The sequence below is a fragment of the Aythya fuligula genome, chromosome 18 (assembly GCF_009819795.1).
Source record: "Aythya fuligula isolate bAytFul2 chromosome 18, bAytFul2.pri, whole genome shotgun sequence".
Lineage (NCBI taxonomy): Eukaryota > Metazoa > Chordata > Aves > Anseriformes > Anatidae > Aythya > Aythya fuligula.
The window spans coordinates 7,642,038-7,658,654 of NC_045576.1; the positions used below are offsets into that span (position 1 = coordinate 7,642,038).

The 16,617-nt window shown below is 37.9% G+C and overlaps 2 protein-coding genes across 4 annotated transcripts in view; one reads left to right on the forward strand and one right to left on the reverse strand.

Annotated features, from left to right (window-relative positions):
• Positions 1-12,667, reverse strand: part of STXBP4 (syntaxin binding protein 4) — a 72,880-nt gene extending 60,213 nt beyond the window's left edge. Inside the window, exons 1-6 of one of the 3 annotated variants that reach the window (XM_032199869.1) lie at positions 12,612-12,667; positions 11,320-11,432; positions 4,137-4,210; positions 3,853-3,948; positions 3,237-3,306; positions 2,291-2,365 (exon numbers count right to left, since the gene is read on the reverse strand). In XM_032199869.1, coding sequence (XP_032055760.1) covers positions 2,291-2,365; positions 3,237-3,306; positions 3,853-3,948; positions 4,137-4,210; positions 11,320-11,357 — 353 coding nt within the window. In that variant the 5' untranslated portion in view covers positions 11,358-11,432; positions 12,612-12,667. Of the gene's footprint in view, positions 1-2,290; positions 2,366-3,236; positions 3,307-3,852; positions 3,949-4,136; positions 4,211-7,340; positions 7,409-11,319; positions 11,433-12,611 lie in introns of those variants that run through there. The other 2 variants (XM_032199870.1, XM_032199868.1) reach the window with 2 other exon arrangements.
• A 242-nt stretch (positions 12,668-12,909) lies between these two features.
• On the forward strand, positions 12,910-16,302 carry LOC116496679 (cytochrome c oxidase assembly protein COX11, mitochondrial). The gene is made up of 4 exons (XM_032199919.1): positions 12,910-13,218; positions 13,310-13,465; positions 14,096-14,221; positions 14,672-16,302. The coding sequence occupies exons 1-4, from the start codon at positions 12,910-12,912 to the stop codon at positions 14,852-14,854; spliced, it is 774 nt and encodes a 257-aa protein (XP_032055810.1). The 3' UTR covers positions 14,855-16,302.
• The last annotated feature ends 315 nt before the right edge of the window (positions 16,303-16,617 follow it).

Sequence of the window (16,617 nt, forward strand, 5' to 3'; positions counted from 1 at the left end):
TATACTTTGTGCAGCAGGAAAGCAAGTGAAGCCACAGTAACAAGCTGATCTCCCTTCTTTTCTTCTGTGAAGAGCTACTTTGAAACATGAACTGTGATAATTTTTGTGCTTTTTTTAACCAGAGCAGTTTATCCTAATTGGAAATGATTAAGAAGTAAACCTTATTCTGACCCTGCTTTTTAAACTTTTTGATTTATTTTATATACATATATATATTAATATATAAATCTATTGTATCTCATTACAACAGATTTCATTAGAAATATTGCCAATTCATTCAAGTATTTTCGTAAAATTCAATGCTACACTGCAAGTTTTCCCTTTCATTCATTCATTCATTCCAGTTTTGAGATGGAAGAAGAAAATTCAACTACTGAGCTCAAGCTAGAGGCTCTTAACAAGTAATCTAAATTTGATTAATAATTATATTTCTTTTAAGACCAATATGTATTTGAAGCTTTTAAATGAATCAAATCAGATGAAGGCACTTATCAATTAACCAATAAAGTTATAGTTTGCTCTCATTTTTGACAGAAAGAAAAAAAGGTCAGTTGCAGTGTTGAAAATAATCATCAAAAATAGAAGTTCTTTGCAGAAATAACAAATGGCAAAAAAGCAGCAGAGATGAAGATCCTGTATTACATGTGCTAAAAAAGCAACAAGTAATAATAATCTTAATAATCTAATATTAAATGCAGCCTAATATAAAAAAATATATTTTTAATAATCTGAGCTATGACTATCTCAGTAATAAAAGATTTAAAAATAAAATGAAATCTAGAATGGTATAAGCCAGCAGCATCATCAAATTAATATTATAGAATTAGACAGAGAGGACATGAATTAACTGATTGAAGTAAGTTTAATTCCCACGTAATTCCAATGACCACAGAGGGTTACTGAAGTCTGTCGGATGTATTATTAAAAAAAAAAAAAAAGAAAAAAAAGAGAGAGACAGAGAAAATTATTGAACTAATGTAAAATCCAGGGAACACACCCTAACACAGTTCAGTGTAAATCAAATCTTTTATCACAGTCACAAAAAATTACTTCAGAATTGTCTGAGCAAGGGTCTGTATGGAGTGGCACATTCTGTGTAGGGCACTGGGCATACCACCAGAATGGTAGAAGGACTGATGGATTTTAATTATTCACGGAGTTTAGAGGAACTAGGTCAGTATGCTTTAGATAAAAGCAGATTAAGAGTGGACCTCATGTATCTAGGCAGCCTGAAAAAAGGAGAGATCAGAGGCTACAGTACAGAGGCATTTAAATTTGTTAAATACAAAAATAAAGAGGTAGAAACGGGACCCTTACGTCAGGCAAAAACTAAAGGAATTTGGAGAAAATTCCTTTATGGAGAGACTACTCTAAGTGGAACATACTAGCAGTGGCAAATAGCAGCAGCTACTCTCACCATGATTATCAAATATAGTTGTGTAACAGCAATTTCCTGCAGAGATTTAAGTCAAAAGGGGATACAAGCCTAGATCCTTATATTTCCGATGATTCTATGCCAATATTGGTTTATATGCTTAACTTTAGACAATAAGATTAAAGCGATATTTAGCAGATATGTCCTTATATTGGAGGTATTTTGGGCTACCTGCTGCAGCGATCAGTTTAACCTACTTATCCAAACTAATTCAGAGCTCATTAGAGACTGAAATCAAACTACAGAGGTGAAACAATAACCAAATTTGCCTTTTCAGAAGGCAAGACCAGCTTAAATGACAGTTTTTTAGGAATGTAGGTCTAATGCATTCCCTCATTTTTTATTATTTTCACATGTGAGATGTGTTAAAAAATCCTGTAATCATAGCAAATAATTCTAAGGGTATTAGCTGGGAACATAACATTTCAATCCCCTTCACTGAACCGAAATTGGCCAGAGCTTACCACTTTAATTGATGTGAGCAGTCTCATTAAAACAAGTATTCCATTCCTCACTGCCCAGGACACTAACAAAATGAATTGTTATCAAATATAACATTTAAAAACTGTGACATATGCTGCAATTTTGTGATTAATCCTAATCTGAAAAAAAAAAAAAATATATATATATATGTATATATATACATATATATATATATATGTAGGCATACATACATACATATATATATGTAGAAGGCATACATATATATTATATATATATATGTATGAAAATGCAGTAACTAAGTCTGAGAAGGCATACATATATATATATATATATGTATGCCTTCTCAGACTTAGTTACTGCATTAGATTTTGTCAGATTTGAGGTTAACGCAACACTTTATTTTTCTCTTACTTTGCTTCTTCATCTCTGGCAACTAGCAGAGACATGTGATTAGATGCTGAAGCTGTTCGCAAGATGTCAACGGCCCTAGAAGGAGGGAGAAAAATAATAAAGTAAATATACCAGGGTTCTGTCAAGAAGTACACAGTAGGTAATGTTAAAATGATGGGAAAATGAACAAATTCTTAATGTAGTTAATAATCTTGACTGCCAGATACAGAGAAAAAAGTTTGTCAGCAGAATAACCCAAATTAAACACTGGAGAACTGAGCAAAAAACAGACTGTGGTGAGTCTGTGCCTGACGATGGGAATAAACTGAGATTGTTCTTTCTTTCCCTTCCCTTTTGTCCCCATCTCTTCTTGGTCCATCCTACTGGACCATGGACCTCCTTCAGGATTTACAGCCTACACCAGATAAAGAATACTGCTCAGATATCTTCCATAGCTCAGGATTTCACTCACAAACATATACGGTAATTTTGCATTGAATTTTAATTCCACATCTTACTCAAAAACTAGGCTTCACATTGATCGCTGGTGATCCAGCTACAGGAACCATAAAACATACTCTACATTTTTTCCTAAGCAATGCCTCCTTAATCGTCCCATTACAATGATACTTGTTAGCTGCACCATTTATTCTCACCAGTATTCAACCAACATGTTAATATAAAATATCATAACAGCTTAATATACTTTAAAGGTATTTTCACACACATTCGATAATCCGCATCATTACAAAACTATCTTATTTTGCCATTACAAAAGCATTTAAACTCATTTCACTTTTCTATGATAGTTTTGCATAATTAGTTTTATAGGATAAATTCATTGCCAGTTCAACTCCTGTGACCTTAGCGGAGTTGTGCTCATTTATCAGTGGTCGATATGGCCACAAATAAATAAATACATACATTTCAAGCTCTAATGCACATCTAGTCAACAGTACAAACATACCTTTCATTGGTTACTCCAATTAAGTTTTCTCCATTGACATCCAAAATGAGGTCTCCCGTGAGCAAACGGCCTTGTAATGAAATCAACAGGAAAGCAGTGAACGTATTATATCATGGTAATAAAAACAGTTTTTGTTTTCTTTCAATTTTATGTGATCTAATGCATAAACAACCTTATGACATTCAGCAGCTTAGCTTCTGATCCTGATTTATCTATGCCTGATAGTCTAGTCTTACTGTGGTGAGACTAATAACAATCAGTCAGTGTTACTAATCACAGAACAGCTAAAGAAAATAAATATTATTTGTATTAGAGCACAAATATTTGCAGCACTGGAATTCATAGTTTTGGAAGGAACTTTTGGCTGAATGTTGCTGATAACATGCATGTAAGCTGCCTTGTATGAATACATTTATGTTTTATATTTGATAAAGACATCTCTAAAATATTTTTTTTAGAACTATTTTTACTTTTAACCTTTTGCAAGTCTCAAGTGCAGGAACTGTCACTTTTGAAGTAATTATTTTAAATGATCAATCTGCATAAGAGAAGATGGCATCTCAAAAGAGCTTTTTATTTACAACAGGTTTGCAAAAATACATTTTAAATTACTTACTATCTACAGCAGCAACACCTCCAGGTAGAATTCTCTTTATGAAAATCCCATAATCTTCTGCAGTTTGTGCCCGGTAACCTCCAATAATTTTAACTCCTAAACAACAAACGAAAAAAACAGGCAAGAACTTTTTATTCCATCTACTGCCCTAAATGGATTTACAGTCAAATCCATAAAATTTGGATAAATTAAACTTCTACTGATGTCAGTGTGAACTGGAAAAGCTCACCAAGTGCTTTTAGTTCTGGTTTACTCTGAATCAACAGAATGTGCAATCTAATTACCTAATCCATTCTGACAATCAGAAAAAGAAATGCGGTGAACAGCTCGATTGATTCCATGAGGGCCCATAATTGTCCTATGAAATAAAATAAAAATCATTAAATCTCTAATGCCATACGTGCATATAAAGCTATGTTAATACAGAAGAAATTACAGTGACCACGTTTTTACCTCTAATACAAACCAAAACTAGTCTTCTTGACTGTCAACTTTACATTATTTGATACTTTTGTGCTACCCCTCCCTCCAGTGAAAACTCGATCATAAATATGAGATAAGGGTAAAATAAAGTATGCTTAGTTTCTTTCCATTCTCCCCAAAGTTTATTTCCATTCTCCCCAGAGAACTTCAGGCAGAATTCTGAATCCCACTTACAGTAAAAGGATTTAGATTAAATAGAAGCAACATTCCATGACCTGGTCCAGCTTAATGTTTAGGCAAGAAAAACACGTCATAACATCTCGGATCAGTTAATGAATACTAAGACAGAACCACAGCTAAGAAAGTGCATACAAAAACATTTGCTAAAATATCTAACATAAAACTTTGTGGTTATTCACGAATGTAAGCTTTTCCCTCCAGTCTTTCATTTCTTATTCAACACTGTTCTGTTTATAAAGGCTTCTTTCCAAATGTTATTGCCTGCTCCTCTGTGTACCCTCCAACCCCAGGTCAGAATTCCAGGATGGCACCTGCAGCTGTCTGAAGGCAGATGAGCATTTTGTATGCACGTGATAATGGGAAAGAATTAAATAAGTATATACAGTAAAATTAGAGCCTCGAAACCCATATTTACAACTCCATCAGAAACATTTCCAGTGTACTGCTGTGAGAATGTAAAACATTAAGAATTCCTTTAAATCCAGAGTAATTTGCCACGTTTTACCACTTGTGAATTTTCATTTTGATGAACTACTACAGAAAAAAATTTGTGTCATAGATCCTTTGTCTTCCCACTACCCCATTTTTGGAGAAGATTCACCAGATACCTTCTCCAAAAAAGCAGAAGCACAATTTAGGTTTTTCTGCTTTGACCTACATACATATTGTTCTGTATTAGATAACAAGTAGTATTTTCTAGAGCATGATGTTGAAGTGAAATGGAACAACTAGAATTCATTAGTGGGGGGGGGGGGGGGGGGGGGGGGGGGGATCAAAATGGAGGACACAGTGACCCAAATCCTCCCACGCAACCAAATCCAGCACCCAGCTTCAACTCCTAGCCTGAAACTCGGTATTTCTGCAAAATCTGGAGTACATGACATTAAGGGGTGTCCTGCCAGGGAAGACAGAAACCCAGAAGCTCCAAACGTTCCTAAATTCCAGGAGAAGGCAAGAGATTCAGGTTGCAAAGAACATCCCAAATCTTTCATTTTTGCATAGGAAAACTGGGTGAGTCCTTTAACAAGGAGTAAGCACTTAAAAATAAATAAATAAAAACATTTGTTCCACAATCTCAAATTCCCAAGTATTTGCAAAATTATACTTTGCTTCAGAAAGGCTAGCCATTAAGAATACACCCAACAATTAATCTTTAGGCTAGAAAGGTCTGATGAAGCATAGTCAGTGTATTTTGCCACTGCCCAGACTGCACATGACCTTGCTATGGTGTGAGAAAGCATAAGACCCACTTCATAAGGCTAAAAGTGAAACAAATCACTTCTATTTTTTCATAGTTTGAAAGGACAAATAAACCCTAAAGTCTTGTTTTTTCTTTAACAAAACTTTTTTGGGTAAACTACTTCTATAATACAGCAGTGGATCATTTTGCATTATTGCTGAGTACTGGCATCTCAATTATCCCATGAATTTAAGCTGTTTTAAGGCTGAAAGACAGTATACTAGTCACTTTCTTTACAGCTCTGTCCTGATTTGTATCCATCTTTGAAAATTTAGACGAGAATACATGATTTTTAAAATATGCAATTATTCTTTCCATTTTCTTTCCTGTTTTGCCTTTTACTAATGTTGTTTCTTGTGCTGCCATACTCTCAGCAGTTTTCCCGTATTAGTCATTGGCTTGTATATTACAGAGATCCACACACGACTGTCATTTATTATTTAATATGTATTCTTTCCAGTAATAAAAATCTCAACTTAACTGCATTTTCCTTAATTAATTTCTCTGCACACACCCCTGCCATAATAGTCCATCAAGAATATTGTACTTTGAGGAGTAGCAAAAAAGTGGCATTGTACTTATGAGGAGTAGCAAATCAAGCTATCTCAACACATGCGTAGAATATTATTATTGGTTTAACCATAACTTTGGGAAAAAAGAAAAAGCAAGAACAAATGTTGAGCTTCAGCTTTACACAGTTTATTTCTGTGAAGCTTTAGAAGATCAAATCTCAGATTTTAAGTTTTCAATATTTCAAGAGAATACAGAGATTACAGTATACGTACACAAAGATCACGACATTATCAAATCAGGGCACAGAGCACATGATACGAAAGGATCTACGTTTCTATAAGTAACAGGCAATGCTTTCAAGACAGATCTAACATTAACTTGATTCTGACTAAGAGGATACAGAGAATATAAACCAATCGGCAGCAGTAACAAAAAATAATTTGTGTTCTTTGTAGAAAAAGATACGAATTAAATAATCAATTAAATGTCACTGCTGTTTCCTACAGAAGTCATATAAAAATACTTGCAAGCAACCTTTTAACTCACAGAATAAAAAAAAAAAAGTGAGGCAATAGCTCAAATCAACAAGCTAGACCATGACTTTGTTACATTAAAATTATGAAAAAATATTAAACAACACTTCAGCTGGAGTCCTGGAATGCTAATAGACTAAGTGAACCTCATTTTGTGCAGATGTTCTAGTAAAGACAATTAAAATGAAGTCTTGGACACTTTTTTTCTATTACTTAGTTATCAGCACATACAACAGCTTTCTGTTTTATACCTTCTAGAGACTTATCAGTACACGTGGCTCTGGATGTTAATTATTCTGTTCTGTATTCCTGAGAAATTACTAGTCATTTATGTCCACAAACAAAATATTTAGCTAGACTTATCAATGGAATAATAATACCCTTCCCTCAAGAATAGATATTACTTGGCACTTATTCAAAATCTTAACGATAAAAGAAAGAAGCAGCTGAAAATGGCTACAGCTGTTAAATGATCTCAGTTGTACCCTTCCCAATTACAGGCTAGAAAAATGCCATCAGAACCCAAAGGTTAAGCATACCAGTATAAGAGAGAAAGACCATCGAAACGCTCCGGTTCGTCTTCATCTCCTGGTGAGAGCAAGGACATTCTTCAGTACAGCAACCAAAATACACTGGAGGTTTCCAGTTCAACGGGATAAAGGTTACCAGCAGGACAATTTCTGCTACTAACCAAAAAAACAAGTCAAACAGACAGAGCCCGAGACGAGTGTCTCTGCCTACTTAATCTTCTCTGAAACCCTCTGCGTCACATAGGCTAATTCAGCTATCCAGGCAATGTTTACTTTTTCTGTTTGAAATAGCAATTTGTAGCAACTTTAAAGACTGATAAATGCAGAGGAGGGAAAAATTACTTGCATTTATTAAAACTGGGATTATGCAATCTATAGCTAACAGCGAGCAGATGAAATAATGAAACTTATTTATTCATGTTCTTCCAGTTATTTATTTACATGCTCCCTACAAACAAGGTCACAAGAAATAACTTATGACCTTTCCAAAGCAACCTGCCTAGCAGGCTGGGTTATATACATCCGCACACAAAAGGGAAAGCCCACAAAGCAGACAGACTGAAAGCATTAAGCAAATGCCATTATGCTATTACTTGGCATTCTCAGTTACAGTACTGACTTGTGGCATGCTTTAACTTGGTTTTTAGCCTTTCAGTATCCAACAGTCAGAAGTTTACACAGAACTTGGGCTATGTATTTTCAGTAGAAATGGACACTGACATGCTTGTTTTTTGTGAAAGCAGGTGAAATTGGCACAAAAAATGACTGCATTTTGTTACATATCCTAATGACTTTTAAAGCATGAGCAGGTGAACAGTAGATATGATTCTCTAAGTCCCATTTTCCTAGAAATTATCCGTGAACTTTGTTTCTGAGGCTTATTCTTTTAAATATAAAACATTTTAACTTCCTAGTGAATGCTCAGAATTGGCATTCTTAATCTAAATGAGCCTCAAAAACAATCCCCTACATTTCATTGCCTACTTCCAGAAATCCTTTGTCCTTGAGGTACCAAAAAAGCCACAAAGCTTTGCAGTGCCTTCTTATTTCAACAAACCCAATGGAACATCAGAAAAACACCTGAAGGAATGATTTTCTGTCATTGCATTGAGAATAGTTCCAAAAATAAAAACTACACAATTGTTTCCAGAGGTAAGACTGTTCTGACATGAGGCTTGGTCTTTGCAGACACATGCATGTTTTTGGAAGTTCTGAGCTTCTCACAGCAGTTTTATTACCTACAGTTTTCTTTCACATTTATAGCACAGTATACACTCCCATTGCTGCCCCGTTTTCTAAAAGATCTTAAAAAATTGCATTTTAAAATGAAAACCAAATATTCTGTGCTCACTAAGGCCTTTAAATAGAAAGATGAATCCTGTCTAAAGCAGGGAGTAAACCTGTGATGAGACAGCATCTGTCAGCGTCTAGAGCCTCACAGTGGGACAGCTTGGCTATGCAAGGAATGCATATGCTTAGCTAATGCACTGTGGTTTTTTTTTTTTTTTTTTTTTTTTAAAGTTGTAGTAACTGTGTTTTTATTAGCATGTAATCATTCTGAGAAAACACTATTTGTGCTTATAAGCAATGTGCTATGTGGTGTTCAAGAATTTTGAGGTCAGTCCCTAGTGTCTGCAATCCATGAGAAGCAGAAAGGTGACGTGACCTACAAGAGACAGAGGCAAAGTCCAGTGATGGAAATGGGAAAATGGGAACATAAAAGCAGCCTTCCCGATGCCCGCAAAGTGAAGGACTCCCACTGACCTCATTTGGAGTGCTCACATACATTTAGTGATGAAAACGTGTGCCTTCGTAGTCTTTCCTAAATCAGTTTAATTCTACTAGTGCCTCTGGTGTTAGTCCAAAGAAGGAAAAGTCACTGATATTTTAAGCATCGTATCAATTTGATTAGCTCCAGGCAAAGTTACAGAAGACAGCCAGTAAAATACCAACAGCTCCCCTACCACAAAATTTTAATTGTTCTTAACACCAGTGGAGTTCAATTTGTGGTATCAGTATATAGAGCATTTGTCAAAACAAATCACTCAGAACAATGTAGCTTTCTCACAGTGTCATGCTTTTTGCAAAAAACACACACACGCTTAAAAATATGACTCAAGGCTATGCGTTCCCATTATTAAAAAATAAAAATTGATTTTTATTAAACCAGACATGACAAACTTCCCAACAATATATGCATATATAAAGTAGCATTAACCTCCCCATTCAAATTACATTCAAATTCAAATTACTTTTTACTCCTAGAAGGAGCTTGGAACATAGTAACGCTTAAAAAAAAAAACAAAACCAAAACCAAACAAACAAAAACAACAACAACATGCCATAAAATCTAGTACTTGCCAACAAGACTAAATTTTTCAAGAGAGATTATTTGTTATTTGTGCAGCAAGCAGACCAAGATTTGTTTTCAAACAGTGAGTAAACTATTCTCTTTGGCAACATTATTAATTATGACTCACCTTTCCCAAAAGAAATTTTGTAATGCTTTAGCAACCGAGACAAATTACAGGATAATTTAGTAGACAGTAAAAAACATCTGCACAATCTTTTGTAGCAAGATTCATAAGATCATTTATCATAAGTAAAAAAGGTCTTTTACAAAAACCCAATACAAGTGAGTTATGCAACCATAACCTTTCAGGTTCACAAACCCTGAAAGGTGAAAATTCGTTATGACACAGCCAACAGCCAGCATGAACAAACACTTTCTTCTGATCTATCCCAAAACACTAATTATTCAAAAATGTATTTTGCTGATTAGGTCATAAAGATTAAAAGAAAACATGTATCATTAGGTGGCAGTTATTAAACATGAAAAAAAAAAAAAAGCTTGAGCAACCTTGTAATTAAGTAGAAACATTAATGGTTTGAGGCTAACCCCTTGCATAGAGAAAAAATGTATTATTTAAACTTTAGGTAAGCCTCAGTTAACATCTAATCAACTACATTCTTAAAGCATTGTACATTGATATTGGCTCCCAGACGAGAAAAAAAAGTATAGAAAATCAGTCTCACATCACGATGTAACTCAAGTATGGTTTTGTGCACCAGTTTCACGTTAAGTTCTTATTTGATAAACTGCTTTTGGAATACAGGGATCTAGCGATCTAATTATACAATATACCTTGCATACGAACCTAGCATAACATAGCTGTTTTAGAGATATACCTTTGTATTATACACCCTGTATTTCCATGACAATCAGAGCAATTGCATCTTCAAATCCCAGGAAAAAGTTTTTTTTTTTTTGTTAGTTTGTTGTTGTTTTTGTTTTTTTAATAAATGCTTTGCGTTTTTTTTTTTAAATCAAGTTATTCACAAAGTGGTATAATTCAAAATCTATGCTAAATTGTTTGACAATGCCTTTGAGTACTACTAGCTGGAATCTATTGCATAAACACAATAAATGTTATACAGTTCAATAAAAGCTGTCTGTGCCCGTTTTTAATTATGTTTTTTGATGACAGTGTTGGCATGATTATTTAGCAGTCTGGGAGGAGTCTGAACTTATGATTTTCAATCATGATTAAATCCAACTTTGTCCTTTAGAATTTGACCCAACTTTTAAGTAGATAACATTATGGTTTACAGAATTAATATAACTGTCATTATATATCCCATGGCACTGTTTTTAAAACAAAAACAACAAACACCAAAAAGGTGTTTCCAAAGCACTGCAATAAAACACTTTAGACATACTTATTATTCTTTAAAAATAATGCATTATAACTCATAAATTCCATTCAATGTGTTATGTTGATATAGTTATTCCATAGACACAAGGAAGTCACTGGTATTGGTGTTACCTTTTGTAAGAAGTTGCTACAAACTGTTTCAATACTAAAATTATTTTTCTTTAAGACACCAGCAAAACAAGATCCTGCTAAGGAAACTTCAAGAATTTTCACATTACAAGCCAGTACTTTTGCATTCCTGTATGTGCGGAGGAAAAAAAAAAAGTACTTACTTTTTATTCAGGTTTGTTAGGGGATCTGTACTGGACATCTTCAATTTTATTAAAAATTCAAAATGAAGAATTCTGAAACACGAAGCACTGGCTCATAACCAAGACAATAATTGCTGTAAAAAAGGAGAAACCACTTTTTGAAATTTATTTGGCTATGTTTATTTTAAAGCACTAATTCTTATTTATTACTGACTAGCAGAAATCCAGTGGGAGAATTTTCATGACAAACTAGACACACTTCAATAGTGAAAACAGTACGCAGATAATTCAGACTTAGCTGTATATTGTACCAAAACATCTGACAACCTAATTGACTTTTAGTTCATGAGTCAGGACGTAGAGGTAAAACTGAACACTCTGTGATTAAAAACTTATATATACATATAATTTAGATTCAAATACCAGGATAAAATAATTGTGAAAGGTAAAAATAATGTCTGATTTTCTTCTAGCAAAGATTAGGTGAGTGTAATACTGTCATAGACAAGATGAGGTGTTCCATGTGTCTTTTTCACATTTTTTCACTCGCCATCCAATATTCAGCACCCCTGGAATTCTGACTTGGAGCATGTGACATGGACCACAAGGCATGCACGATGGGGTTATGGACCAACGCGCTGCATTTTTATTAGCTCACACAACAGGTTTTAAGAAATGTGGTCATAAACGTACTGATTTACGGTCATTTGAAAAATTTCTGCAAAAGCCCCAATGCAAAAAATACGTGTTTGTATTGCTGGCAAATTTCCTGACCTTATGAGCTCTCTGGCTAAACCTTCACATGGCCAAAGACTACACAAAGCACTGCTCTGGAGACACGGTACGAGGGGTAAAAGGGGGCAAATGTTTCCCCTAACACTGCTTCCCGAGCAATGCGTATTCCCTAATCAGCCTCCGCAGTAACACAGCTTCATGCAGGCAGTTTATCCCTGTATGAAGCGATAAATTCGGTTTTGGAAGGCACCAAGTCTTCCTGCAGCAGAGAGCAGTGAAAGTTTTCAGATGTCTCACTGGAAGCGCAAAAACAACGCCACAAACCACAGGAGAAATGCTACGAAGCACGGCTTCGCTTCGGGCTTCACCGCTGCCTTACTTTTAAAGCATCTAAACAAAAAGCGGAGCGGCACCGGGAGCAGGGCAGCGGGGCTGTGAGGGGGACGGGAGCACGGAGGCGACTTCCAAGGGCTTTGGGGCTGCCCCGGCGCCCTGAGGCGCGACCCCAGCCCCCGCTGAGGGGAGGGCAGCGGCCGCCCTCGGAGACAAAGCCCGGGCACGGGGCTCGGCTCGGTTACCTCGACGCCCGAGGGGTCCGCCCGGCCGGGGAAGGAAGGGAAGAGACAACGGCGGGGTCCTGCGGGAGCCTCCCCCCCAGCGCCTCAGCGGGGCGAGCGGCAGCGACCCCCCGACGGCGGCGCTCGCTCCCCTCAGCGGCGCGATGGCGGCCCCCGCCTCCCCGCTTCTCCCCTCCCCGGCTCCGTGAGGCGCGGAGCCGGCCCCGGCGCCGCCCCGCGGGCGGAGAGGAGCGGCGTGGAGGAGGCGGAGCGCGGCACGGGCCCCGCCGCCATCTCGCGATAGGGGCCCGGCAGCGGGATGGGGCCGGGCGGCGGTGGCCGCTTGCGGCTGGCCCTGGGGCCGCGCTGCCTCTGGGCCGCGGCGCTGGGGTGGGCGCCGCCGAGGCTGGCGGCCGGGACTCGGTACGGGCTGTGGGCGGCCACGCGGCGGGGCGCGGCGGCCCCTCGGGGAGCCCGCGGGCTGCGGGGCTCCAACCCCTTCACCCGCGGGCAGGAGGAGGAATGGCGGCGGCGGAACCGGACGGCGCTCACCTACATCGCCGCCGCCGCCGTGGGCATGGTGGGGATGTCGTACGCGGCCGTGCCGCTCTACCGCCTCTACTGCCAGGTACCGGGGGGGCCCCGACCGCCGCTTTCTCCTCCCGGGGGTCCGCGGGGAGCGAGCGGCGGGGCTGAGCGCGGCCTTTGCCTTTGCCCAGGCGACCGGGCTGGGGGGAACGACGGGAACGGGGCGCGGCGCGGCGCGGATCGAGGAGATGGAGGCGGTGAAGGAGCGGGTCGTCAAGGTCACGTTCAACGCCGACGTGCACTCCAGCCTCCAGTGGAACTTCAGGCCGCAGCAGAGCGAAATCTACGTGAGTGGTTTCCTCCCCTCTGTCCCTCCTCTGACATACTCACAAAGGCGGCTCGGAGGCTTCGGGTTCTGCCTCAGGCGGTTTGGTCGCCTCACATCCCGATCCTGCAGGGCCCTCGGCTTGTGCGTTTGGGCGCTGATCTGGAAGAAAACACAGCTGGGGCAGGCCCTAGAGCTTACCCTGCAGGCTGCGTCCCCAGCGTTGCTCTGGAAGGCAGGGCCCCCTGTCACAGAAATAGGGCCCCTGTCAGAGCAATCAAAGGGTTTCTGTAAACTTTTGATTTCTCTTGGTTAAATGGTACCTGCCCCTGACCCTTCCATCAAGCTACCAAAAGGGATTGCTGTGTATAAATCCACATATTAAAATAGCTCTGCATGCTGAGAAACTGCTGAGAGTAACAACACCTCAGTGACAAAACGGCTGAGATTCAAAATGCACACATGTAATGTTGCTGATGGTTTTAATTGATAATGTGGGTGAGTTGTCTATAAGCAAAATGTTTGTGAAATAGTGGAGTAATCAATTTGAAATGGCAAAAGAGAAGATGAAGTCAATCTACCTAAACTCTAAAGGACTCGGGTCTGGAGGGTTGCAGGGTATTAATAATCACCATGCAATTACTTCATACAGGTGGTACCAGGAGAGACTGCACTGGCTTTTTATAAAGCGAAAAATCCTACTGACAAGCCAATAATTGGAATCTCTACTTACAATGTAGTGCCCTTTGAAGCAGGACAGTACTTCAATAAAATACAAGTAAGTCTGAGACAAGTGATATTTTTTTTCCTAATTTTAATTCTGGATTTTACTCTGTATGTATCAACATTTTAAGAAAATATCTTAGAATTTTCACATGGTAGTGCATCTACTCATTTTTAGACTTATCTGCATAAAAAACTTCACTATGTGTCCAACTAAAGTGGTTCCCAAGTATATGATATTTAGTACAACTTACTTTGTGGGCAGGCAGTAATCATTGGAGCTAGCCTGGACAAGTTGTGCTTTTAGACATTTCATTAAAGCTAATTTTTTCCTGTCACACAAGAGGAACAGAATTTTTGTCCTCTTGCTTGTATGGATGATCCTTCCTTAGGTTTTAGAGACATACAGGGAAGGGGAGTTGATTTAAAAAATAAAATCTTCTCTTACTTTGGCAGGGAAAAAGTTCACCATATTTTCTAATTATTTTTTTCCTCCCTCCTGCAGTGCTTTTGTTTTGAAGAACAGCGTCTGAATCCTCAAGAGGAAGTAGACATGCCTGTCTTTTTCTACATTGATCCAGAATTTGCAGAGGACCCTAAAATGGCAAAAGTTGATTTGATCACCCTCTCCTACACATTTTTTGAAGCAAAAGAAGGACAGCACTTACCACTTCCTGGATATCAGTAACAGAAAATCTCTACATAATTTGACTTCTACTGCCCGACTACCAGTTTTGAAACTATTTTTCCATTAAAGGAAAAACTGCTGGAGTACTGTGCAATATGAAATGATATTATTAAACAACTGTGGACATATGCTGGTGTTACGAAAACATGTATTTTTATTTTATGTTTTTAAATTTGTGCAGTTGGAATGTTACTTTTTAGGAATAAGTAGGAATATTCTCTATCAGAGAGCAGAAGAGAACTCCATTCATGGAATAGAGAGGGTTGTCTCAAAGCTGTCTTTCTATTGGATGATATATGTTAGATTAATTCTATGAGGAAAAAAAATAAACTTAAGTGTTAACTAAGATCTTTAAATACAGAAAAACAAATCAGCTTATTGAATATCTAAAAATGCACTGCTGACTGAAAAATAACTAGCTTGTATTCAGTGAAAGATATTTACTTTTTTATAGAGCAACTTAATCAGTTCACGAAATCTCAAAACTAAACAAAGTTAGACTATTGCTTTGTAACCCTCCCATAGCACAGGAGGATAGGATGATTCAGAAGATGATGCTCTCTTGAATTATTACTGAATCAGTAGTTCATTTGGTAAGAGCAGACCGCTCTAAAACTGTTGATGTTTGAACGGGGAACAGTAATTTAAATGTAAGCATTTCAAATCTGGGAACTGCTTGCAGAAGCATGTGATTTGAAAGGCAAATAATCTTATTGTTGTCTTTGCATATGTCCTGCTTGGTTTCTATGCAGAAACTTCATTTAGAGTATCAGAACTGTTAATGATTCTTCTGTCACTCCTGAGAAGGCTGTACACTAGGCACACCGACGCAGAGAGAAGCTAGAAATGCTTTGAAGGGAAAGGCGGTACATAATCAACTGCTCTGAATTGCAGGCTAAATTAATAAGAGATGTCTCCTCAGAAAAACAAAAGAATGTCAACCCCATTCAGTCTGACAAGGTCTGTCCAGAAACATACCACCTAGGTACTACTCAGTGTTTACAACTGGAACATGTAAGCCTGTATTTATGTAACTTTTTGCCATTATCTATGGGATAGGCATAATAATAATTTATCATAGTCTTGCAAATAAGGAGTGAGTTGCAGAGCAGGTTTAAGTGACATACCCATTTTCAGACAGGAATTAATCTCAACATAGCATCTCATCTAATAGGCCAGTTCTTTCTACCCTTTTCAGTGGATGAGATCTAATGAGGTTTAGACTAATGGTTGTTAAGACTCTTAAAAAGTTAATGGAAATAACTTCAGACTCAATTATGTTTGCATACAATAATTAAAAAAAAAGTGCCCTTCTCTGAAAATAAGTGGAAGCTATGTTTAAAATGCATTTTTGTACCAAATAGCTTTTGTGTTTAAAAAGATTCTCGATGACAGTGTCTTATCTTCACTGTGTATTTATTAAAGTTTTAAAACTTTTTCATTATTGCTTTCATATCTCTTATGCATTTTATCCAGCAGAATGTGGATCCCACACAAGTGAAAAGCATCTGTATGAATATATCAGCAACCTAAAATTCCAGGTGTGCTTCAGAAAAAAATGCAATCAAAACTAATCTTGGAATGTAGGAGAGAAAATAAATCTCCCCTTGATTATCTTTAATCCATTTTCTTTTTGAAAGGTGAACTGATTCTGGAAGTTTTCTACACATTGCTTTATTCTGGCCATGTGTTTTAGAAGACAAAGAATAGTCCCTTGACGAGTTTCATAAAGATGCGAGTCTTCCCCTGAGTTTGAAAGCCCA